Source organism: Physella acuta, unplaced genomic scaffold (genome assembly GCF_028476545.2).
Source record: "Physella acuta isolate Inbredline_101_S28 unplaced genomic scaffold, ASM2847654v3 ptg000106l, whole genome shotgun sequence".
In the NCBI taxonomy this organism is placed as follows: Eukaryota; Metazoa; Mollusca; class Gastropoda; family Physidae; genus Physella; species Physella acuta.
The window spans coordinates 541,066-567,007 of record NW_026731626.1 but is presented as its reverse complement, the minus strand read 5'-3'; the positions used below and the strand labels follow the sequence as shown (position 1 = coordinate 567,007).

Sequence of the window (25,942 nt, the reverse complement as noted above, 5' to 3'; positions counted from 1 at the left end):
TCTTAGAGCTACCTAGTTTCTGTGGCCAGTGGTCTTAGAGCTACCTAGTTTCTGTGGCCAGTGGTCTTAGAGCTACCTAGTTTCTGTGGCCAGTGGTCTTAGAGCTACCTAGTTTCTGTGGCCAGTGGTCTTAGAGCTACCTAGTTTCTGTGGCCAGTGGTCTTAGAGCTACCTAGTTTCTGTGGCCAGTGGTCTTAGAGCTACCTAGTTTCTGTGGCCAGTGGTCTTAGAGCTACCTAGTTTCTGTGGCCAGTGGTCTTTAGAGCTACCTAGTTTCAGTGGCCAGTGGTCTTTAGAGCTACCTAGTTTCTTTGGCCAGTGGTCTTAGAGCTACCTAGTTTCTGTGGCCAGTGGTCTTAGAGCTACCTTATAGTTTCTGTGGCCAGTGGTCTTAGAGCTACCTAGTTTCTGTGGCCAGTGGTCTTAGAGCTACCTAGTTTCTGTGGCCAGTGGTCTATAAAGGCAGCGTCTACCACTGGCCATTAAACGGATTAGCCGTCTAGCCGTCTTAGCCAATGGACGATTAGCTGAGTGTCCATGGCCGGCGAATACATTGGCCGTCCTGGTTCTGAACTAAGTCTGAGCTCCCTCCCCCCCCCCCCCTGTTCCTTCTCTCCACTCTCCCCCTCCCACACACATCCTTGTTTCATACGCCATGCATCTCAATTATTAAGCAAGTATGTGTCGTAGATTTGATGTCGTAATGGTTTTCCTTTTTGTCTGGGGTTTGGGATTTGATTTTCCCCACATCGAACACAACAAAGGCTGTATGTGTACTCACCATAGGGCTTCACTCTGTTCGAACACCAACCGGCTACTTCAATCAAGTAAAGCTAAATTAATAACGGCTGTCTATCATCATCGCGTGTGTTACGCTGGTGGGGTACTAACTTTATTTTAAACACCGGACGTCATGATTTATTTTAAACACCGGACGTCATGATTTATTTTAAACACCTGACGTCATGATTTATTTTAAACATGGTGAGGGGTGGAAGCAGGCGTTGTAACTGAAATAGCAATGTAAATAGAAAGTGTTATTTCAACGCCAAGGGTAGACAAAGGTACAGAATATAGTCCAAGTAAAGACAGAACAGACAGACCCGACGGGTTCCGAACCTACCATTCCACACGGCACCGAATCGCCTCACCTTCCATGCATCAAGTCAGACGTGTAACCACTTCTGCCAATCATATGGTAGGTTCGGACCCCGTCGGGTCTGTCTGTTCTGTCTTTACTTGGACTATATTCTGTACCTTTGTCTACCCTTGGCGTTGAAATAACACTTTCTGTTTACATTGCTATTTCTGATTTATTTTAAACACCTGACGACATGATTTATTTTAAACACCGGACGTCATGATTTATTTTAAACACCGGACGCCATGATTTATTTTAAACACCGGACGTCATGATTTATTTTTGACACTAGACGTCATGATTTATTTTAAACATCCGACGTCATGATTTATTTTAAACACCGGTCGTCATGTTTTATTTTAAACACCGGACGTCATGATTTATTTTAAACACCGGACGTCACGATTTATTTTAAACACCAGACGTCATGATTTATTTTAAAGAAATTTTATTCCTGTTAAAGTAAATATCCTTAACGCTGTATTGGAAAATCCAGTTTGAATGCGTGACTAAGTTCAATGTAAAGAAATTACTGCTACAAGAAAACTTTTCTGAGGGTGTTGGATAGGTTGGTGTTGAAGACGCTGGTACCGTCTGAGATTTTTTAAAAGTCCGAATGGCGTCATTAAGCCGTGCGGTGCCCAGATCAAACAGGTTTGAACGCTTCTGTCAAGTCTGCGACAAGACCAGCGCGTGACTTCTGGTTTTAAGACGGGCATGACGTCACTCGGGTGGAAGAGTGTCGAAAGCTTCTAGAAAAGGGGGGGGGGGGGGGGCGTTTTTATGAATTGGTACGGTTGTGATACTCATTTGTATCTGTATACACCAATAATATAGTCATATAGGCCTATATACAAATACATTTTTGTGCGTATGTATAGGGTACGGTGTGGCCTTCTGTAGAGCGCTAGACTGTTAACCCATAAGTCTCGAATTTGAATCCGGGTTCAAGTCAGTAGACTGTCCCTGAGTCCACCCAGCTCTGATGGGTACCTGGCTCACGTTAGAAACCAAAGGCCGCTGAACACAGTGTTGACCACACTATCCCTTCATATGCCGAGGTCCTCCAAACAGATTAACTCTACTTCATCTGCCTGATGTGTCTTGGGCACGAACAGGAAAAGGCTATTACTAGAGTCTTGTTTAGATTTATCGAGATAGTTTCTGTACAACTGTGTGAAAAATAAACCTGCCCAGGTAGAATAGTCAGCCGTGACCTGTTAATGTATTTTTTTTATGGTTTTCACTTTCGAGCCTGACGGTACACTGGTGAAGTAGATTTCAACTTTTTCTGTGACTTTGGCATAATACAAGGGATAGAGTAATCAATACAATTCCCAGCCGCTGAATAAGTCAGGTACTAGCTAGAGCTGAGTGTACTCAGGGACGTCCTAGGGACTCGAGCCCGGGATTCGAACTCCAGACTTTCAGGTTAGCTTTCGTACGCTCTACCATCCAACCACGCCATCAAAATCTACTAGTGTGTGCTGTAATGTATGTCATTAACATGCCTCATTAAAACTAGATTCACAGAAATGCCATTAACCAGCTTATAAAATTAATGTCTGAGATTCCAAGACAGTCCAAGAAGCAATTTTTTTTAGCGTTCTACATATCAGATTTAGGATCCGAGTTACTGTTAATGTTTTATGACGCATAGCTCAGCCGAGTGACTCTTCTGTGGTTGAGTAACGGTTAACTTTTGCCCTCACTCACACCCTTCCTCCCCACCCTCCCAACCCTCCCCACCCATCCCCAAACATACACCGCCCACTATACTATTACGTAATTTCGGTAACTTTCAAGTTCGATTTTTGTTCCGGGAACTCTATAACCGGAAGTGACATGACATGATTGATTCTTGACCACGGACAATGCCAATATACTCCAAAGGTGGACCTCGACCACACAGGTCAGGAAGACCGCGGGGCGGGGAAATAGGGGTTAGGTCAAAGGTCACGATTGATGAACGACCTGGGACGGTTTTTTACATCAGCGACATGTGACGTCAGACGTGCTATTTTCGGTACCTGCCCCACCCTCAGGATTCCCAATCTAACGCTGAACTATCTGTCCTGTGGGGTCCTTGGTGGCTAAATACAGACCCCCCCCTCCCCCGGGTAGATGGAGTATGAGACTAGTCCAGTGGACCGAATGTGGAGCTTCTTCTGTCGATCCAATTATTTCTGATGAGCTGGTTACTTCGTCTGTTGAATGAGCATTAGCGAGTGTTCTTGTGAATGCGACCACTAACCATTGGTCGATTGGATGCGACCATTAACAAGTGGTCGATTGGATACGACCATTAACAAGTGGTCTGTTGAATGAGACCATCTACCGAAAACCCGTGTTGCATGCACAACCATTGCTTCTAAAGGTTCAGATAATGACCGAAACGTGTCTATTTTTAATTACCGTTCACGATGGGCGTATGCATTATTGATACAGCGACTATTGTTAACCCTTTGTCTCCCAGATCACACTGATGAAACAAGCGTCGTCCTACCAGAAAATTGGCAGTCTGTTGATGTGTACTTTACCGTTCTGCTTCTCCTACTTATAGTCTGGCTGTCGTTAATTAAACAAGAGGATAATTAAATGTATTTTCTTGCCAAGTATTTTCTAAAGCGGGTTTTTTTTTTTCGACTAGGCAAGAGGTGTCAAAAATTTAAAGAGCTATGGGAAATTCACAGGTGATGCGTCGTCTTATATAACGCATCAGCGGTGAGACATTGCGAAATGACGTTAGTACAAAGTTTAAACCAGCGGCATGTTGAAGGAATTGTGGGAAACCCTAAATCATCGCCAGTCAGATATTAAGACTTCAGTTAATTAAGAACAATGCGTTGTTTTTAATTGGTCGTTAAAATTAAATTATTATACTAAAGGTAGTGTGGCCGTTAAAGGGTTAAAATTTATTTTTTTCTGAACCCTAGGACTTTGTGTTGAGTCTAGAGGTAGGGTTAAGATTAGAGGTAGGGTTTATGTTGGCTCTGTATAGGGTTTATGTAGGGTTTATGCAGGGTTTATGTAGAGTTTATGTAGGGTTTATGTAAGTTTTATGTAGGGTTTATCTAGGGTTTATGCCGATTTTTTTTTAATTTTTGAAGGCTGATTACCGTTTTAAAAAATACAATCAAAATAAGTAGGTTTGGAAAATCGAAAAATCAAGGTTTTATGTCGATGATAATTACTGACAGAGGAAAATGCAATGCAAACGCAATTAAAATCCACACACTCACAAACACACACACACATATATATATATATATATATATATATATATATATATATATATATATATATATATATATATATATATATATATTGTTATGTTCAGCTTTCCATTTCATAGTGGAACAAGGTATAACACAATTTAAAACACAGTTCAAATGTAATAATCCAATATAATTTTCCAAATACAACAGAGAAACAGTGAACATTCACGAAAACACTGACTACATGCTACCTTAAGTTGACGATACCACACACTGCTTACACACTAGAGTTCACACACTTGTCAGGGGAGGCGACTCTCACACCCAATCTCTCCGTGCCTACACGCTTTCGCTATGAACATCTAGGCCACGTCACTCCTCCCCCCTAAAAAAAAGAGGTTTCTTATTTTTACTAAAATTAAACAGCATTTCTAAGGTCTATCCTGCACAACTACTTAACATGTACAGTAAAAATTTTAATACAATATTTATCTGACCTTTTACATGCTTTAAATCTCCCTATAAATAAATGATGGCGGGTAAAAATTATATCTCTACAATAAAATGTTGGACGTAAGCATGAATTAACTACTTATAGCTTTATACGTCTAGTCTATAAGTCAACAAGGTTTTTAAAAAACATTTGTCATCAATAAAGCATTTGAATTGAATTACAATACATCAGAACAATGTTACTTTCCTTTCGTTTTATGAAGTTAGATATGTTGAAATAAATCTAGTCAATGATGACAATGAAAACTAGAAGCTATTCAGATAACACAAGTTCGTACCCCACTCTAATTTTGGTACAGTATTCTGGCTCTGGATGTCGATCTGGATCTCGCTCTGGCTTTGGCTCTCGCTCTGGCTTTGGTTTTGGCTCTGGCTTTGGCTCTGGTTTTGGCTTTGGCTCTGGTTTTGGCTCCGGCTCTGGCTCTGGCTCTGGTTGCGGCTCTGGCTCTGGTTTTGGCTCTGGCTCTGGTTTTGGCTCTGGCTCTGGCTCTGGTTTTGGCTCTGGCTCTGGTTTTGGCTCTGGTTTTGGCTCTGGTTTTGGCTCTGGCACGGGCTCTGGCACGGGCTCTGGCACGGGCTCTGGCTCTGACGTTGGCTCTGGCTCTTCTGCTCAGCTCTGGCTCTGGAGTCCAAACATTTTTGTTTCGATCCTGCTATCTTGACATCACAGTCTTTAACTATGATTAAAGTCTCATTAGTATCTTTAAAAAGACTATGAACTTGATTCTGGATTAAAGTTACCTTCTGCTCAGCTGCCCTTGACCTCGTTCTCCACTCTGTTGACTTGTTGCCTAGATTGCGTGTCTGGTTGACTAGGTCTTCTGCAAGTGGGACAGTAGCTAGAGCTTTCATGTTGGTGGCGACGCAATGATTTGCTTCTGATGTGCTCAAGGACTGAGATGCTAATATTGTAGCTCTAAAATTTGATAACTTACTTGCTATGCTAATGTAGTCCACTTTGTAGCTAGCAAGTTCTCTCAACTTCTCTCCTAGCTTTATCACTGTATTTTGAATGTCATTATTTATGGCCATGATGTCTGCAGCACTGTTCACAAGTTTTGTGGCTGTCGATACTACGTCTTTTCACGTCGGCGATGACTGCTGCCGTTGATACGAGATATTTTCTAGTCGGCTGTAACGCTGCCGTTGATACGAGATATTCTCTAGTCGGCTGTAACGCTGCCGTTAATACTAGATAGTTTCTAGTCGGCTGTAACGATGCCGTTAATACTAGAAATTTTCCCGTCGGTTGTGACACTGCCGTTGATACTAGAAATTTTCCAGTCGGTTGTGACGCTGCCGTTGATACTACAAATTTTCCAGTCGGTTGTGACGCTGCCGTTGATACTAGACACTTCCCAGTCGGCTGTAACGATGCCGTTAATACTAGATGTTTTCTAGTCGGCTGTAACGATGCCGTTAATACTAGCAAGTTTCTAGTCGGTTGTGACGCTGCTGTTGATACTAGACATTTTCAAGTCGGTTGTGACGCTGCTGTTGACATTCGATATTTTCATGTCGGCTCTACCGCTGCTGTTGATACTGGATATTTTCCTTTTTGTCTAGGGGTAAAACTTCTCAAAAATCTTGTTGTGTTCAAATCCCGGACTTAAGCCCTCACTTGTTATGGTTAGCTTTCCATTTCATAGTGGAACAAGGTATAACACAATTTAAAACACAGTTCAAATGTAATAATCCAATATAATTTTCAACAACAACACAGAAACAGTGAACATTGACGAAAACACTGACTACATGCTACCCTAAGTTGACGATACCACACACTGCTTACACACTAGAGTTCACACACTTGTCAGGGGAGGCGACTCTCACACCCAATCTCTCCGTGCCTACACGCTTTCGCTATGAACATCTAGGCCACGTCACAATATATATATATATATATATATATATATATATATATATATATATATATATATATATATATATGCATGGATAATCCTGAATAGTAACCTAAACATATATGTATATGTATTCATACCTACATGATAGATATGTATCAGAACATAAACTTTCAATAAAATGGTACCATATGGCACCAAGGGAAGGGGGGGGGGGGACAACCCATTTTGCATTTCAAGCATACAAAACATCATCATGTATTATTCTACTTTGTGTTGAAACCCTATGCTGTTAGACGTAATAAATAAACTATAAGTGTAGGTGATGTGGGGGGGGGGGGTATTGTTTGGTGGAGATGGGAGACGAGATAACCAGCACAAAAATGGTGAGTAATTTTAGTGGGACTAATTTCTGTGTTAATTAATAATTAGTGGACGTTGAACGGTGTTATTAATGTCATGGCGAGTTATTGTGTGTAACTTAATGCGCTGGTGTCCAGTAGAGAGAGTTATGGGACCTGGTATGTGAAAAATATATGGGACTTTGAATACTAGAAATATATGGGACTTGGAATACGAGAAATATATGAGAGCAAGAATGTTAGGTTAAAAGAAATGAGACCAACAATACGAGAAATATATGAGACGTAGAATACGAGAAAGATTTGTGACCAAGAACGAGATTGATGAGATAAAAGGTTAGAAACGTTGAGTCGAGAAGGAAAGTAAATGTGTTGAAATATCGTCTTAGGACGAGAAAAAAATTACCTTCAAATCGAATCTGTTGATATAGTGTTGTCTTGGTCTTTTATTGACAATAAGATGAGGGTGGTGGGGGAGGGGGGTAGAATTTAAACGTTTTTAAACTAATGAACTATGATAGTACTCTCATTTTTAATAGAGAAACACTGTTACACCTGTTCTAGACGTCATCTTTAGCTGGGTCGTTTACAATTTTTTGGGAACGTTGTAGGTTGCTATGACAACACTACCCACACCTCTGGCGTGTTTGGTTGTTTTTATGGTCGCTGTGGCTGTTTTAATGTGTTCACTGTGCCTGTTTTAATGTGTGGCCGTTTTAATGTGTTCACTGTGGCTGTTTATTATATTGGTACAGCAGCTGTTTCTTAATGTGCACACCATGGGTGTTTCTTATTAACTGTGGCTGTTTATTAATTTATGTTTGATGTAGCTGTTAATTAATATTTACCACAAAAAAACAAAGGGATAGAACTCTTTCAGATGGTGTTTTTTTTTCCAAATCAATCCTTTGTTAGAATTACGAAGGGCGGTTGATGATGTAGTGTATGGATGAGGTTTTATCGCAGTAGCAATCATGATTTTCCTTACAGATGCAAGCATGTATTTCTTTAAAGTAGCAATCATGCTTTTTATCGCAATTGCAATCACTCTTTTCATCTAAGTAGCATTCATGCTTTTCAATCTAAGTAACATTCATGCTTTTCAATCTAAGTAACATTCATGCTTTTCAATTTAAGCAGCAATCATGTTTTTCATCGCAGTAGCAATCATGCTTTTCAATCTAAGTAGCATTCATGCTATTCAATCTAAGCAGCAATCATGCTTTCCATCGCAGTAGCAATCATGCAGTAGCAATCATGCAGTAGCAATCATGCAGTAGCAATCATGCAGTATCAATCATGCAGTAGCAATCATGCAGTAGCAATCATGCTTTTCACCGCAGTAGCAATCATGCTTTTCACCGCAGTAGCAATCATGCTGATCCCGAGTCAATAATTCTCGTCTGCCCAGCAGGAGAAATTCCCTCCAAAATTCTCCAAGGACTTGGTGCCGTCTGAATGATGAGGTCTCTCCGATAAATCTCCTGCCAAAGAGACCATTGTCTCCGCCCCTATTTCAACATGAAATGACGTTCTCGTTTTTATCTTGCTCGTAATCAAATAACACAATCATTACATATTACACTGTCATATCTTGGTAATGAATAATAAATCGTTGTTCATATTCGGTTTTATATCGGAGTCCTTAGATAAAGAGATCATGAAAGCAAGGGAAATAGGTTTTGTTGGTAAAAAAAAAAATGTCTGGGTCGAGACTATTCAACTTGTAATGGGAATTGTTGGTTAAATCCAACATATAAAAATATTTTTTTCTAATAAAACCAGACGAAATTAGATTTAGAGCATAATAACACGGTTAATGTTTCTTAATGAAATGAAATCAAAGAATTTTCTTAAGTCAGCAAACGAGTAATTTCCGGGGCTATTTTGTAATAAATGATAACTATATGAACACAATTTATTACAATTTTACAAGACCTAAAAGGGAAATAACTGGGAAATTGCTTTGGTATTGAAATAATAGAGTTATCCGGCTTTAAAGTAGCTGGTGTTGCAGAATTTGTGCTCATAGTTACGTTTAACATAGAGAATGTGTCTGTGAGATACGATGTTATACATGCGATCTACGTTCATAATTGAAACTTTCTTGTGCGAGATACTTATTCAGAGGGACATAAAGGTAAGTGATTTCACGGTTGGTGATCTATTCTTCTATTTTTTTCGACTCGAAATTTTTGTCATACTTGAGTCGTCTGGCTACACGATGTCACACTTAAGCAATCTACGGTAGAAAATTGGTCAATCTAGATTTACGAAGTCTTCCAGTATGGGGCGGGTGTGGAGAGTTATATCATATGGAACCTTGCCATGAGAGTCGTAACATTTCTACCGTTTATTAATAAGAAAAAGAAATGTATCCATTTCCCCAAACCTCATCAATGAGTACTCACGTCAACCTAGACCAATCAGATTATGTTACTATAAATAACCTACTGAGTTTTTTCAGCTAGGTTTCATGAAAACAATGTCGAAGAGTATTTTTTTTCTTTGCAATATTTCTTTATTTACACGTCGAAAAATAATTTGGTCAGACCACCGTGTCATACGATTGCATATTCGTGTCATTCTCCTTTTTCTTCTTCGCTCTTAATTGTAATACTGGACGGAGTTTCTTCTAACATAATTAATTATTACGTGTTAACATGTAATGTGTCATGGCTCATTGACTCCGATTCCAGCCCGTTTTTCTTTCTGGATTTTCTTCCATAACCTTTGGTTCAACCAAGAACGAATAACAATGCAACAGTTTTTGGAGTTTTCTCTCCTAGATAGGTTTCTGTCCCCAGCAATCAAGCCTCATCTGCCCGGGGTTCAATGACGGCACTATTCGGTTAATCAACCATGAGATCTACTGGCCCGGCAATGTCGACTACTGCATGTCATTTAGTTATTTGCATTTTCATGTCTCTTTGTCTCATTGTCTGTCATTAAGTCACATCACTATGTCATTTGATGACATCACCCTGTCATTCAGTGACATCATCCTGTCATTGGTACCATCGCCCTGTCATTCCCCTCTTGTATACTTCCAGATCTAGGCACCGGAAATGTCTTGGGAGAACCAGTCGACGACCCTCGGGCTAGAGGCCTACATGTACTCGACCTCCTCCTCGTCTCCTGGCATCGAGCTGTGTCCAGTGGCGGATAACTCTAGCAGCAACTTCACGCAGTCGACCTTGTACATGGTGAGTGGGGTGTGTGGGAGTGTGTGAGGGGGGGGGGGGTAAGTGTGTGGGGGGCTGGTGGTGGTGATAACTCTAGCAGCAACTTCACGCAGTCGACCTTGTACATGGTGAGTGGGGTGTGTGGGAGTGTGTGAGGGGGGGGGGGGTAAGTGTGTGGGGGGCTGGTGGTGGTGATAACTCTAGCAGCAACTTCACACAGTCGACCTTGTACATGGTGAGTGGGGTGTGTGGGAGTGTGTGAGGGGGGGGGGGGTAAGTGTGTGGGGGGCTGGTGGTGGTGATAACTCTAGCAGCAACTTCACACAGTCGACCTTGTACATGGTGAGTGGGGTGTGGGGGAGTGTGTGAGGGGGGGGGGGGGGGGGGGTAAGTGTGTGGGGGGCTGGTGGTGGTGATAACTCTAGCAGCAACTTCACACAGTCGACCTTGTACATGGTGAGTGGGGGGGGGGTGTGGGGTATGGGGTGATAAGTGCAACATCTCCACGTGGCTGTAAATGTGTGGGAACACACACGTGTGGCGCCGTGTTGTGGTGGACAAGTGTATGTGTGGACGATGTGTGGGGGCAGGGGGCTACTTGTTAGGTAAAATGTGTCTACAATACTAACACATGTGTCACTCAGGGGGTACACGTTTGTGTCAGTGTGTTGCTGAAAGTATGCGAGTGTATGTGTAACGCCGCACATATCACTATGTGTGCGTATGTATGTGAGGATGAATGCACCGCTGTGTGTGTGTGTATTGTAAAGCATTAGGTTTAAAAACTAGACGAGGTGTGGTCTTGTGGATGTTGTGTTAGGTTAACGTGCTCATATGGGCTGATTATACCACCACATAAAACACACGTCTATTTTCATCAGTTGAAGTGTCATCGACGTTTTACTTTAAATTACCTTTCATTTACCTTACTTTTAATTAAAGTAGCTTCGATTTACCATATTTTAACTTAGCCTAGCTCTAGTTTTCCTTATTTCATCATACTTTAATTTACCTTAACAAAAATTAACTTAATTTACCTTATCAAAAATTACCTTGATTTACCTTAACACAAATTACCTTGGTTTACCTTAACAAACAATTACCATGATTTACCTTAACAAAACCTACCTTGATTTACCTGAACAAAAATTACCTTGATTTACTTCAACACAAATTACCTTGGTTTACCTTAACAAACAAAAGGGGTCGGCGTGGTCGAGTTGGTAAAGCTCATGGTTGCTAAACCGAAAAGTCTCGAGTTCGAACCCTCGGGCAGATGAGGCTCGTTAGCTGGGGACAGCCACTCTTCTAGGAGAGACAACTCCAAAATTAAACAACTGCTGCCTTGTAGTTTGTTCTTGGTTGGACAAAGGCTATGGAAGCAAATCCAAAAAGAAAAGCAGGCTGAAATCGGAGTCAATGGCCTCAATGGCGCATAACCAGTTGACACGTAACGCTTAATTGTGTTGGAGGCGTGGTCGAGTCGGCAAAAAGCTCATGGTTGATAAATTCGAACAGTCTCGAGTTCAACCCCACTGGCAGATAAATCTCGATCCCCTTCAACACTAATAATTAAGAACGAAGAAGAAGAAGAAGAAGACCTTAACAAAAATTACCTCTGATTTACCTTAACAAAAATTACATTGATTTACCTTAACAAAAATTACCTTGATTTACCTTAACAAAAATTACCTTGACTTACCTTAAAAAAAATTACCTTGACTTACCTTAAAAAAAAATTACCTTGACTTACCTTAAAAAAAATTACCTTGACTTACCTTAAAAAAAATTACCTTGACTTACCTTAACAAAACATACCTTGATTTACCTTAACAAAAATTACCTTGACTTACCATGTTTGACACCCCTCAGGTGCACGATACGTACAAGAAACCTCACGCCTACGTCACGTTCGTGATCTGCATCTACGGCGTGATCACCAACGTGCTCAACATCGTGGTCCTGACCAAGCCCAACATGCGCAACAGCATCAACTGCATCCTGACCGGCATCGCTGTGGCCGACACCATCACCATGCTGTCCCTCATACCGTTCGCCTACTACTACTACCTTATGGACAACGAGTACGTCACTTTTTCCCACTTCCGGCTTTCTTTTTCCCACTTCCGGCTATCTACATAACACTTCCGGCTGTTTACTTCCATTTCAAGGTGTCTACTTCACACTTACGGCTGTGTGCGTCACACTTCCGGCTGTTTACTTCACACTTCCGGCTTTATACTTCACACTTCCGGCTTTCTGCTTCCATTTTCAGGTGTCTACTTCACACTTCCGGCTCTCTTCTTCCAACTTCCGGCTTTCTACTTCCCACTTCCGGCTGTCTACTTCACACTTCCAAGTATTTCCCACGTCTGGTTTTCCCTTAAACATGTTACAGCTCATCCTATACCCCCACCCCCCCCCCCCCAACTGTCACTGTCACCCCAGCCCTCTCCTTTAAATCATCAGCCCCACCCTCATGGACGATACCTCACCCCTGTCGCTCTCTCGCCTGTCTCCACACATTCACTCACCTGTCTCCACACATTCACTCACCTGTCTCCACACATTCACTCACCTGTCTCCACACATTCACTCACCTGTCTCCACACATTCACTCACCTGTCTCCACACATTCACTCACCTGTCTCCACACATTCACTCACCTGTCTCCACACATTCACTCACCTGTCTCCACACATTCACTCACCTGTCTCCACACATTCACTCACCTGTCTCCACACATTCACTCACCTGTCTCCACACATTCACTCACCTGTCTCCACACATTCACTCACCTGTCTCCACACATTCACTCACCTGTCTCCACACATTCACTCACCTGTCTCCACACATTCACTCACCTGTCTCCACACTCACCTGTCTCCACACATTCACTCACCTGTCTCCACACTCACCTGTCTCCACACATTCACTCTCCTGTCTCCACACTCACCTTCCTCCACACATTCACTCACCTGTCTCCACACTCACCTTCCTCCACACATTCACTCACGTGTCTCCACACTCACCTTCCTCCACACATTCACTCACCTGTCTCCACACTCACCTGTCTCCACACATTCACTCACCTGTCTCCACACTCGCCTTCCTCCACACATTCACTCACCTGTCTCCACACTCACCTGTCTCCACACTCACCTTCCTCCACACATTCACTCACCTGTCTCCACACTCACCTGTCTCCACACATTCACTCACCTGTCTCCACACTCACCTGTCTCCACACATTCACTCACCTGTCTCCACACTCACCTTCCTCCACACATTCACTCACCTGTCTCCACACTCACCTTCCTCCACACATTCACTCACCTGTCTCCACACTCGCCTTCCTCCACACATTCACTCACCTGTCTCCACACTCGCCTTCCTCCACACATTCACTCACCTGTCTCCACACTCACCTGTCTCCACACTCACCTGTCTCCACACATTCACTCACCTGTCTCCACACATTCACTCACCTGTCTCCACACATTCACTCACCTGTCTCCACACATTCACTCACCTGTCTCCACACATTCACTCACCTGTCTCCACACATTCACTCACCTGTCTCCACACTCACCTGTCTCCACACATTCACTCACCTGTCTCCACACTCACCTGTCTCCACACTCACCTGTCTCCCCACATTCACTCACCTGTCTCCCCACATTCACTCACCTGTCTCCACACATTCACTCACCTGTCTCCCCACATTCACTCACCTGTCTCCCCACATTCACTCACCTGTCTCCACACATTCACTCACCTGTTGTATTTCTACCCCACAGCTTTAAGTTAAGCAGTCTAGCCTGGACAACCTACCTGGCCGTCCACATGAACTTGACCTTGACCTCACACACCTCCTCCATCTGGCTAGGGGTCATCATGGCCGCCATGCGCTACTTCTTCATCCGCCCGACCGCCCGGGGCGCCCAGACCCTCGACTGTCGCTCGACCATCGTCGTCATCGTGGTGACGTACCTGGGCGCGGCCCTGCTCATCATCCCCAACTGCCTGGTCTCGCAGATCGAACCCTGTTTCAACAACCAAACAGGGGTCCTCAACTGGCACCTCAAGCAGCCCTCCTTCGGGCAGAAAGACAGCGACACCCTTCAGACCATCTTCTTCTTTATGTACCCAGTGGCCGGGAAAATAATCCCCTGTACCCTCATCTCGATATTTGGCGGGCTTTTACTTCACACGCTGAAGGAAACCGACAAGCGCGCGCGCAGGCTCAAGGGAGAGAAATCCGCCACCAACGGCAATAATCAAACGAGACGCACAACAATCATGTTATTGGCGATTATTGCCCTTTACATCATCGCCGAGCTGCCTCAGTCTATTTTAATCCTGCTCTGTATTTTCGTCGAAGGTTTTTTCAGAGACGTATACGCTCTGTTAGCGGACTTCATAGACCTGCTGTCGATGATCAACTGCGCCACCAACTTCATCACCTACATCGCCATGAGCACCCAGTTCCGGAAGACGCTGGGGGAGACGTGTTGCGCATGCGTGCCCCGGACTTCCTGCATGCCGTGTAAGGATAAGAACGCCATCCAAAACACGAAGTACTCCAAAACCCCACCCGAACCTGTGTGAAAATATAAACACCGGGAGCGAAACAAAACAACAGTTTCGTGTTTTTTAATCTCTAAACCTTCTTCAAAATGTACACACGAAGTTATTCTCTTAACGGTGTTCAAAATATAAACAGTGTGAGAACAGTTCACTTTAAAACTTGAGATATTTACATTTACATGAAACAAACTTACTCTCTACTCACGTTTTTATAGAGACTCACACGGACCGATTCGTTGTTCAGAAAGCCAAAGATATGTGGGACTTAGAATCTTGTGACCCAGGATGGGACGATTTTGTTTAGTTGGATGATTGTTGTAGTTGATTACATGTTCACGTTATTGTTGTATCATACATTAATGTATAAATTATTGATGTTTCATTTATACGAAGGGAAGAAATAAAGTCATAAAACTGTTATGATGTAGTTTCTGGTTTGTGTTTCGTTATTATCGTAAAGTAAAGGGGTTAGTTGTAGAAAATATTACTGTTGACGTGTATGTTATATGTGGTGGTTGTGTTATGTGTGGTAGACGTGTTTTGTGGGCCGTTGTGTTATGTGGTGGTTATGTTATGTTGAGTGGTTGTGTAAAGTGGGGTGGTTGTGGTATGTGGGGTGGTTATGTTACGTGGCGTAGCTGTGTTATTTGATGTGGTTGCATTATGGTGAATGGTTCTGTTGTTTCTCGGTATTGGTATAGTTGAGGGTGTTGCTTATTTGAGACCATCATGTGGGGCGAAGACCAAGTGGCAAAAACAAACAGGTAGATCCAATATATATATATATATATATATATATATATATATATATATATATATATATATATATATATATATATATATATATATATATATATATATATATATATATATATATATATATATATATATATATATATATATATATATATATATATATATATATATATATATATATATATATATATATATCAATGGAGACAGATATCGAGTGTGATTGAAATCTTCCGTTCGGGCTATAGTAGTCCCGTCCGTAGTCGGAGTGTGGTCTGCAGTCTTAGCTCCGGGATACCAAACTGTCGAGTAAGAGTTTAACGGAGCTAAGTTAAACAAACTATGTTAATTAAGCTAAATGAAACAAGCTATGTTAATTACCCTAAATAAATAGTGCAAAATTAATGAGCCAAGTTAGCTGAACTAAGCTAAACGAGCTACATTTAATGCATTTAAAAATTACCAGCTAAAGCCACGCCGACCCAATAGGTTAGTAGTTTCAAAGCAGCCAGAAATGTGAACTGGTGCTAAAGTTAAAACTCGTTGTTTCGAGAGAACGTACTGGAAGAATCGGCAGATAAAGGGGCGTGTCCACATGGAAACTGTTGAGTGTTACATCTCTGGATGGTCAACATTAATTCTCTGCGGGATATCCACATGTCAGACGTTCTATTCATTCACTGATATGGAAGGTCCCTGACCTTAAGTTTTGACTAGTCATTGGTCAAATAATCCTCCTCTTGCACATAAACTTCCTGGAAAGGAGAGAGGGTGGGGGGGAGTACAAATATTGTTTACATCCTGTCATTCTAGAACTGTTTAGGATCCGGTAAACATTACGTGCTGATAATATCTCAACATCTTTACAACACGTTTGTTACTCAACTGCATATACATTTTTTCTAAAGTGGTATAAATTGGTTTACTATGGATATTGCATAAAGATGCTCAAATAGTTGATAACTTAGGCGAAATAAAATATTTGAAAAAATATTTTACTATGCAAATTTAGTCAGAAAATGCATCATCAATTAAATTGGTAATACAATTCTGACAACTTTTAAGAGTACTGCCCAAAGAAGGAATTTAGCGTAAGTCTTTGTATTGATATTGATACCTTGTGGGTCTCTACCCATAAAAAACCGGAAGTTACTGCAATTCTCATTATGGCCATTATTGTGTAGAAAATTATAAACGACAAAGTACATAAGATTTTTAAATAGTTATCAGTAAAACAAATCTATCAACTCAGGGTCGCTGGCTAAGTATCGTGATGATATTGAATTAACTTCAATGGACATTAACGTGTTGACGAGAATCCTTCCATCAATATTGCTGACGTGGATATAAAATTCGTGGCTTTTTTTTTTTTTTTAAAGCGGCCGATCAAAAAATTTTAAGCCAAAAATAAATCAGAAATTTTATATTTTTAGAATCAATGTTATAAAAGCTGTAAATCCAGAGAACTTGGAAATAATTTTTTGATTATAAGGCTACCTCTATTTATTGTATTATTTTTTTTATAAACATTGATTGGCTGTACAGGAACTCCGTGGTAGATTTCTCAAAACCCAATTTCATCATTATTCATTCTCAAAACTTTGCCAATATAATTTTCAAAAATTCAAAAAGTCAAATTCGTTATAACCATATTTTATTTAATAACAACGTATGTGATTTTTTAAAAACTATTTTTTAAATATTTAATAGGCCTTTATAGTAATTTCAAGAGTACTCTCGGTGGGTCCATTATAAATTGTAATATTCTAAAGTCCTGGGAATATCTAGAGCAGGGGTTCCCAACCTTTTTTTACTCTAGAGCACATTCTAAAATATCGGTAGGGTGGCGGGCACCACCTATTTTAAATCTACAAACTCCTTCCAGAGGCGTAGCGACCCTTCCCGTCACCCGGGGACAATTTTCGATTTGCCCCCCCCCCCCCCTACAACTTTCGATTTACACCCCCCCCCCTCAAATTTTCGATTTGCACACCCCCCTCAAACTTTCGATTTGGACCCTCCCCCCTCAAATTTTCGATTTGCACCCTCCCCCCCCCCCCCTCAAACTTTCAATTTCCATCCCCTTCAACCATTCAATAATGTTTATGAAAAAAATTCTGTCTCTGCCAAATAGTGAGAGGCGGGCACATACGAATAGTTCGGCGGGCGCCATGGCGCCCACGCGCACGGGGTTGGGAACCCCTGATCTAGAGCAAATGTGAACAAATAATTGAAACGAAAAATTTAATAAAGTTGAAAATTTTAATAGAAATAAATGGACTAAGTAGTTGTACTGTTTAAACTTTTTTTTAAAACGACTGAGAGTTTTCATTGCCGGAGCAAGAAATAAACCCAATGACAGAAAGTTCAAGATGAAACACGTCATACAAAAAACAAGGTAATTAAAAAGTCTAGTGACAATTTTAGCGCAATTTCCTTATGTTATCTAAAAATAGCTCTGTCGTAGCGTAAATCAAGAGCAGGGTTAGTAAAACCATTGGTTAGTTATTAAAACGTTTTTTATTTTAAAAAATTTCAGTATTTTACATGTTTTATTTACAATAGACTGCAGGGGTCGGCAACCTTTTGAAGCGGAAGAGCCAAAAGTTACAATTTTCAAAATTTCCCTGGTTTTAACGAGCCACATTTTATTTTTTTTATTAAGATTATTAGTATTTGTTCAAGGAGCTGGAGAGCCGCATCTTGATATCAAAAGAGCCGCATGCGGCTCGCGAGCCACAGGTTGCCGACCCCTGCAATAGAGTTACATGACTAAAAACCATTGCGCGCCTAGCTACTGAACGTGATGACGCAGCCATTGAACGTGATGGCGCAGCTATTGAACGTGATGACGCGTGTGGTGTGGTTGGATAAACATGCCTACTAATTCGGTCCAAATTTTAATTAATTCAAAAAAAAATTTGTGACCGAACGAAAGGATATTTTTGAAAAATTTCTTTGGCAATATTGTTCTAAATTATGGCAGTAATCGATTGGTAAATTTTCAAGTCGCTAAGTGGTCTGGTTGCCGAGATATGGGCCAAAAACTGCATTTTTTCGAGGTTTTTTGGCTTTTCCAGGAAATCCAGGAAGGAATTCCGGATTTTTTTTGGCCCACTATCATCCTCGTAACTTGCTTAACATAATTGCTTTGGAACTAGTCCTCGATATTGCTTCGTTGAGGAGGAGATACGACTTAAAGCTGCGAACACACATCCATTCATCCATACATTCATACATCCACAAATGACGGGTTGAGCTTGATTCTACACTCTACTTAGTACAGAAAAAGTTGATGAATTGACAGAAAGATGAAATTACAACTTCAACGTTTGAGCTTGATTCTACACTCTACTTAGTACAGAAAAAGTTGATGAATTGACAGAAAGATGAAATTACAACTTCAAGACTGAGCTTGATTCTACACCCTACTTAGTACAGAAAAAGTTGATGAATTGACAGAAAGATGAAATTACAACTTCAACGTTTGAGCTTGATTCTACACTCTACTTAGTACAGAAAAAGTTGATGAATTGACAGAAAGATGAAATTACAACTTCAAGACTGAGCTTGATTCTACACCCTACTTAGTACAGAAAAAGTTTATGAATTGACAGAAAGATGAAATTACAACTTCAACGTTTGAGCTTGATTCTACACTCTACTTAGTACAGAAAAAGTTGATGAATTGACAGAAAGATGAAATTACAACTTCAAGACTGAGCTTGATTCTACACTCTACTTAGTACAGAAAAAGTTGCTGAATTGACAGAAAGATGAAATTACAACTTCAACGTTTGAGCTTGATTCTACACTCTACTTAGTACAGAAAAAGTTTATGAATTGACAGAAAGATGAAATTACAACTTCAAGACTGAGCTTGATTCTACACCCTACTTAGTACAGAAAAAGTTGATGAATTGACAGAAAGATGAAATTACAACTTCAACGTTTGAGCTTGATTCTACACTCTACTTAGTACAGAAAAAGTTTATGAATTGACAGAAAGATGAAATTACAACTTCAAGACTGAGCTTGATTCTACACCCTACTTAGTACAGAAAAAGTTGCTGAATTGACAGAAAGATGAAATTACAACTTCAACGTTTGAGCTTGATTCTACACTCTACTTAGTACAGAAAAAGTTGATGAATTGACAGAAAGATGAAATTACAACTTCAAGACTGAGCTTGATTCTACACTCTACTTAGTACAGAAAAAGTTGATGAATTGACAGAAAGATGAAATTACAACTTCAAGACTGAGCTTGATTCTACACTCTACTTAGTACAGAAAAAGTTGATGAATTGACAGAAAGATGAAATTACAACTTCAAGACTGAGCTTGATTCTACACTCTACTTAGAACAGAAAAAGTTGATGAATTGACAGAAAGATGAAATTACAACTTCAAGACTGAGCTTGATTCTACACTCTACTTAGTACAGAAAAAGTTGATGAATTGACAGAAAGATGAAATTACAACTTCAAGACTGAGCTTGATTCTACACCCTACTTAGTACAGAAAAAGTTGATGAATTGACAGAAAGATGAAATTACAACTTCAAGACTGAGCTTGATTCTACACTCTACTTAGAACAGAAAAAGTTGATGAATTGACAGAAAGATGAAATTACAACTTCAAGACTGAGCTTGATTCTACACTCTACTTAGTACAGAAAAAGTTGATGAATTGACAGAAAGATGAAATTACAACTTCAAGACTGAGCTTGATTCTACACTCTACTTAGAACAGAAAAAGTTGATGAATTGACAGAAAGATGAAATTACAACTTCAAGACTGAGCTTGATTCTACACTCTACTTAGTACAGAAAAAGTTTATGAATTGACAGAAAGATGAAATTACAACTTCAACGTTTGAGCTTGATTCTACACTCTACTTAGTACAGAAAAAGTTGATGAATTGACAGAAAGATGAAATTACAACTTCAAGACTGAGCTTGATTCTACACTCTACTTAGAACAGAAAAAGTTGATGAATTGACAGAAAGATGAAATTACAACTTCAACGTTTGAGCTTGATTCTACACTCTACTTAGTACAGAAAAAGTTTATGAATTGACAGAAAGGTGAAATTACAACTTCAACGTTTGAGATTCATTATACACTCTACTTCAGTACCAAAAAAGCATGTTCATCACATTTATCTCAGACTTGCCACTAGTTACATTATTTTTGCATTGTTTACTACAATCCAAGTGAAATAAGGGAGGGGGGGGGCAATGAAACACCTCGCTTACTAGTTTTTACCGAATGAATTATAAATAAATTTAGTTCACATAAACTGAGACAAAAGAACAGAAATCACTTTTAAAATGTTGAATTTTAAGAGTTATATTCATAAAGATAAATGAAAATCTATACAATAATTGGGGGTTTTTTTAAATGTTCGGGCACATTGCAAGCTTGAAAAATATTTTTAAATAAATGTGTGCTAGTTACTTCCCATTTACAATTTTAAAATAAAAGTAAGGGAGAAGAAAACCAAACACCAAGCCCCCCCCCCCTCCCCCCCCCCCCCCCCGCCCCCCCAAAGGTTGTTAGTAACACAGACTAAGTCAATCGTAATAAACAATGTATTGAATCATAGTGTATGTTTTTAGCTAAATATAAACCTTAAAAACTAATATGATTGTTGGCTAACTGTTTACATGCCTTATATTTTATAATTATTATTTGATTTCTAGTTCAGTAGCTAAAACCTAGCTGTATTTAGGACATAATCTCATCAAATAAAATGAATTTTCAATTTTGGTCCGAGAAAAACATCTCTAACATTTAATAATTTCTAAAAAAAAAAAAAAAAAATTATAATTTTTTATAATTATGACTGAAAAAAAGAACCAAAAGTTACAGCCATAAGTCGATGTGCGCGACCCAGAGCGCTCCGACTACTATGTCGCCTACGTTCGTTTATAAAAAACGCTATACACTAGATAGTCAACAATAATTGTTGACTATATCGAATCAGGCACGCACTCCGGCTCCCAGGCAGGGGGCTTACCCGTGAGCACCATGGCGCCTACGTTCATTTTAAACAGCGCGATAGGCTATGGATACAATGGGCTGCTATTGTCTCTCACTAAATCCTTCCATCAATTTGTTGACATGGATATAAAATTTGTGGCTTTTTTTTGTTGTTGTTGTTTTTTTTTAGATTTTGCTAAAAAGCGGTCGTTTAAAAAATCGTTAAACCTTATTAAGCCTGAAAATTATTCAGAGATTAAATTTTTTTAGAATCAATGTTATAAAAATTGCCAATCCAGAGAACTTAAAATTTTTTTTTTAGTTTAAGACTATTCATTTTGTTAAATATAAGTTATAAACTTTCGTAAGACAAACATTGATTGGCTGTACAGGAACTCCGTGGTAGATTTCTCAAAACCCTATTTCATCATTATTTATTCTCAAAACTTTGCCAATTCAATTTTCAAAAAACCAAAAAGTCAAATTTGTTATAACCATATGTATTTTAATAGCAAATTGCGTGGGGTGTTGTTTTTTTTTGTAATATTTTAAAAATATTTAATAGGCCTTTACAGTAATTTCGAGACTATTCTCGGTGGGTCCCCAGCTAACGAGCCTCAACTGCCCGAGGATTCGAACTCGAGACTTTTCAGTTTCGCAACTATGAGCTTTACCGACTCGACCACGCCGACCCCTTTATGATTGTAGAATTTGGGAGATATATTGTTTATATCTGTAGCATTTAGTTGATTAGATTTATGACTGAGCAGTTGCTTGATAGCAGCTTTACGATTGTAGAATTAGGGAGGAGTTGTCTATAAATTTGTAGGATGTGGTTGATAGTAGCTTTACAATTGAACATTTAGTTGATTTAATTTTATGTGAGAGGAGTTGTCTCTTGTTTTGTAGCTTGTGTTTATAACTTTACGATTGAACATTTGGTTTATTAGGACTCACCGATAGATTGTAAAAAAAATGGAAAATTTGGGCTATGTCTCAACTGTTGTAACATTTAATTCGGGTTGAACTATACTTTTCAAGCATTATGTTAATGTTGACTGAATCTTTGAAACAACTGACTCGAGAAACACTAGCTCGGTTTTATCCCTGCGCACTAACTCAGGGTGTCCCCTTACCCCGGGGTGCCCACCTACCCCGTGGTATCCCCTCCGTCCAGTTGTCCCCCTCCTCCAGGGTGTCCACTCCCCCCAGTGCGCCCCCTCCCCAGGGCGTCCCTCTCCCCATGGTGTCCCCCTCCCATAAGGGTATCGCATTCCACCAAAAAATTTTAGCATGTCTATTTACTTCTCTCAGTCGAATATTTTGTCATGTCATGTCATGTTTGCCTGTCGTCCCTACTGGGACATAGGCCGCTGACAAGAGCTTTCCAGACGTCTCTGTCCAGGGCTAGTCTCTCCAACTGTCCCCAGGTGTATCCAATCTTCTTGGTGTCTTCTTCCAGGTCACGTAATGGTGGTCGACCTGGTAGTTTCCAATACATATTGGCTTTCACCACCCGGCTTCATAAATTCTCCATCGGGAGATCCATTTTTCCCCTGGTCCGAGCTGTCTTTGTTTCTCTCTGTCTGCGTTTCTGTAGCGGGTAATTTGTTTTACGAGATAAGGTTGCTGACCTTATGCTCAACCCCCAACCTGGAGGACCAGGATGCTAGCTTTCGTCTGACCCCTACCCGCGCAGACCTTCCCAGCTTGGTTGAACCTGCCAGGAGTTAACACTCCCGCTGGTATAGCTCTGGGGGTCGTCAGGGTACGCAAGCTGCCAAGCCACGACAAGGCCCTAGCACCAGATGACAGGTCGAATATTTTATATGGATCGAATTTCTTTGTCAGTATGATTTGCACGTTTTCGATTCGGGGTCACCCTCTAAACTGTGTCACCAAATGCAGAACTCACTCCCCCCCCCCCCCCCCCCCCCCCAACCATAACCAAATTGTTAAGTTACAAGTTACATGTAACCAACTTTTTCAGCAATTCAGCATTTAATCATCATCATGTTGCTAAGTGCTATACACATTTGAATGTATGAATCTTTGCACGTTGCCGATTGTGCTAAATAAGACAACATGGATCTTTTTAATAGCGATGCCATCTTCTATTTCAATTAACGGTGATATTACGGTGAGTGATTAACTTACACTCAAGGCTTTCATACAGTACGCTATGGTGGTGGACGGTAGTGTAGGAAACCCGTGCCCCGAAAAATATGATCCAAACACAGACATTGTTTACATTTACATAGCTCAGTTTTAGAACACAAGGAACTACATTGAAATAGGGAGTAACTAAATATTCTAATAAAATAGCGAGTTTTTATTGTTTTTATTTATTACGAGCCGACCCGCGGCATATTATATGCCGCTATTTAGTTGTTTTATTTTCTACTTTTCAGTAATTCATAATTTGTGAATTCGACAGTACCAACGCTGACACTGAAAATATTTCTTTAAAACACTATAAGTAGCTCGTTAAGGACCATACCCCCCCTTCCTCTCCCCCCCCCCCCCCCCAACGTTTAAAATCGTTTCAAACTAAATTATCTGCCCCTAATAGCCGTCACTAAACCCGGCTCTACGAATGTAAACATTTAGCGTGAACCACAGCTCAAAAGACCAAGTAGGGGTGGGGTGGTAGGGAGCGCGCTTACAACTTGTTTTCTAGCGTCTCCCAGAGGAGAATTATATATATATAGATTGTATCGTTCATTAATAATAAAACGTGAAGAACATCACGAGTATTTTTCTAATCCATCTTTCAAACTCATACAAATTTGCGATTGTTATTTATCTTCGTATCAATCATATTTGGGTTGGCTGAACCTTTGTTGCAAACCGCGAAGTGGTATTGTACAATAGGTAAATCTAAGTAGTGTCTTAAAAAACTATTTCTCTTAAAAATGTGTAACGTTCTTTTTCTAACCTGACGGTCTATAGGGCAAGTGAAGTAGAGTTCACTTGTTTCTGTGACCTCGGCTTATGGAAAAAAAATGTGTTAATAGATAATATTTACTAGAAAAGTTTCATGTCTAAGAATGAGTGATTTTGCATGTAATAGTTTCTACACAATTTTATTTATTCTATGAATGGGCGATTTTTCAATGTAATATTTTCTTCAAAATTTTTTTTATGTTTATGAAGTAGTGATTTTGCATGTACACATATATGTTATCGTGTCTTTTCCTTCAAAAGTCACGAATTTGCATGGAAAACGTTGTGTGCGCAAAATCCCCAAGGGTCAACACCGCTATTTACATCTCTACCTACTACACCACCAAAGATCTAATTTCAACGGCTATAGGTGTGGTAATAGCTCCATGGTAATAGCTCAATGGTAATAGCTCAATGGTAATAGCTCAATCGTGATAGTTACTGGTGAAAGCTCCATGGTGATCATGATGATAGGTCCATGGTGATAGCTCCATGGTGATAATAATGATAGGTCCATGGTGATAGCTCCATGGTGATAGCTCCATGGTTATTTTGATCATGGTGATACCTCCATGGTGATAGCTCAATGGTGATAGTCACAAGGTGATTGCTCCATGGTGAATATTGTGATACCTCTATGGTGAAAGTTACTGGTGATAGCTCCATGGTGATTGCTACATGATCTGTAGCTGATTTATAAACGGTTCAAACAGAAACAAAAATGTTTTGAAAACTCTTATCAAGACGGTCTAAAGGATAACTGTAGGTAGGAAATCAAACACAGAAGTCTCACCCCCCCCCCCACCCCCCCCCCCCCCCATTATACTGTCGCCTCTACCCACCAGTTTTTGTGATCTACCACCCACAACACTTATACTGTCGTCTTTATTTTGCGGCATGTGTGAGCAACCCCCCCCCCTTTTTTTACTGGTTCCATACCATCTGGCATTGGTGAGTAGCCCCCACCCCCACCCCTCCACCCACTAATCTACTCACTCATCCACCCCCACCCCCTTGTACTGGTGTCTTTACCCTCCAGCTTTGCTGAGCTACTCAACTCAAAGAAACCATGAAGACAACAGCCCGAGGTTCAAACTTGAGACCATTGGGTAACCACTGATGCGCTCTATATATTGACCATGCCACCCATTACTCATCCTGTGTTTTGACTACCCCAAATCTAACTCTACTCAACATTCAATCCTACACTGTGTAGAAGAAAACTTAAACTCATAACACATGAAGTATATTACATCCTTTCATTCAAGTTGCCAATCTAAGTATTGATTTATCACAACATTACCCCCCATACACGCACAAAATCAATATTTTATTTAAAACTGCAAACGTGGATCGAACCATCTTAAACAGACAATGCACAGCC

At 40.3% G+C, this 25,942-nt stretch overlaps 1 protein-coding gene and 1 long non-coding RNA gene across 4 annotated transcripts in view; both read left to right on the top strand.

Annotated features, from left to right (window-relative positions):
* LOC131933268 (uncharacterized) overlaps positions 1-10,299 on the top strand; it is a 50,816-nt gene extending 40,517 nt beyond the window's left edge. For both annotated transcript variants that reach the window (XR_009384918.1, XR_009384917.1), the window contains exon 3: positions 10,150-10,299. This is a non-coding gene — a long non-coding RNA (uncharacterized LOC131933268). The remainder of the gene's footprint in view (positions 1-10,149) is intronic.
* A 75-nt stretch (positions 10,300-10,374) lies between these two features.
* LOC131933254 (G-protein coupled receptor dmsr-1-like) lies at positions 10,375-15,276 on the top strand. Of its 2 annotated transcripts, none has more exons than XM_059290045.1 (3): positions 10,375-10,409; positions 12,154-12,365; positions 14,082-15,276. In XM_059290045.1, the coding sequence occupies exons 1-3, from the start codon at positions 10,407-10,409 to the stop codon at positions 14,890-14,892; spliced, it is 1,026 nt and encodes a 341-aa protein (XP_059146028.1). In that variant the 5' UTR covers positions 10,375-10,406; the 3' UTR covers positions 14,893-15,276. The 2 variants fall into 2 exon arrangements, with proteins under 2 accessions (XP_059146028.1, XP_059146020.1); XM_059290037.1 differs by lacking the exon at positions 10,375-10,409 and adding an exon at positions 10,707-10,737.
* Positions 15,277-25,942: the final 10,666 nt, after the last annotated feature.

Bases quoted from the DNA above. Each gene is read 5' to 3' on its own strand.
- LOC131933254 (XM_059290045.1), top strand. The intron at 12,366-14,081 runs GTACGTCACTTT...TCTACCCCACAG, and splicing joins TACTACCTTATGGACAACGA to CTTTAAGTTAAGCAGTCTAG.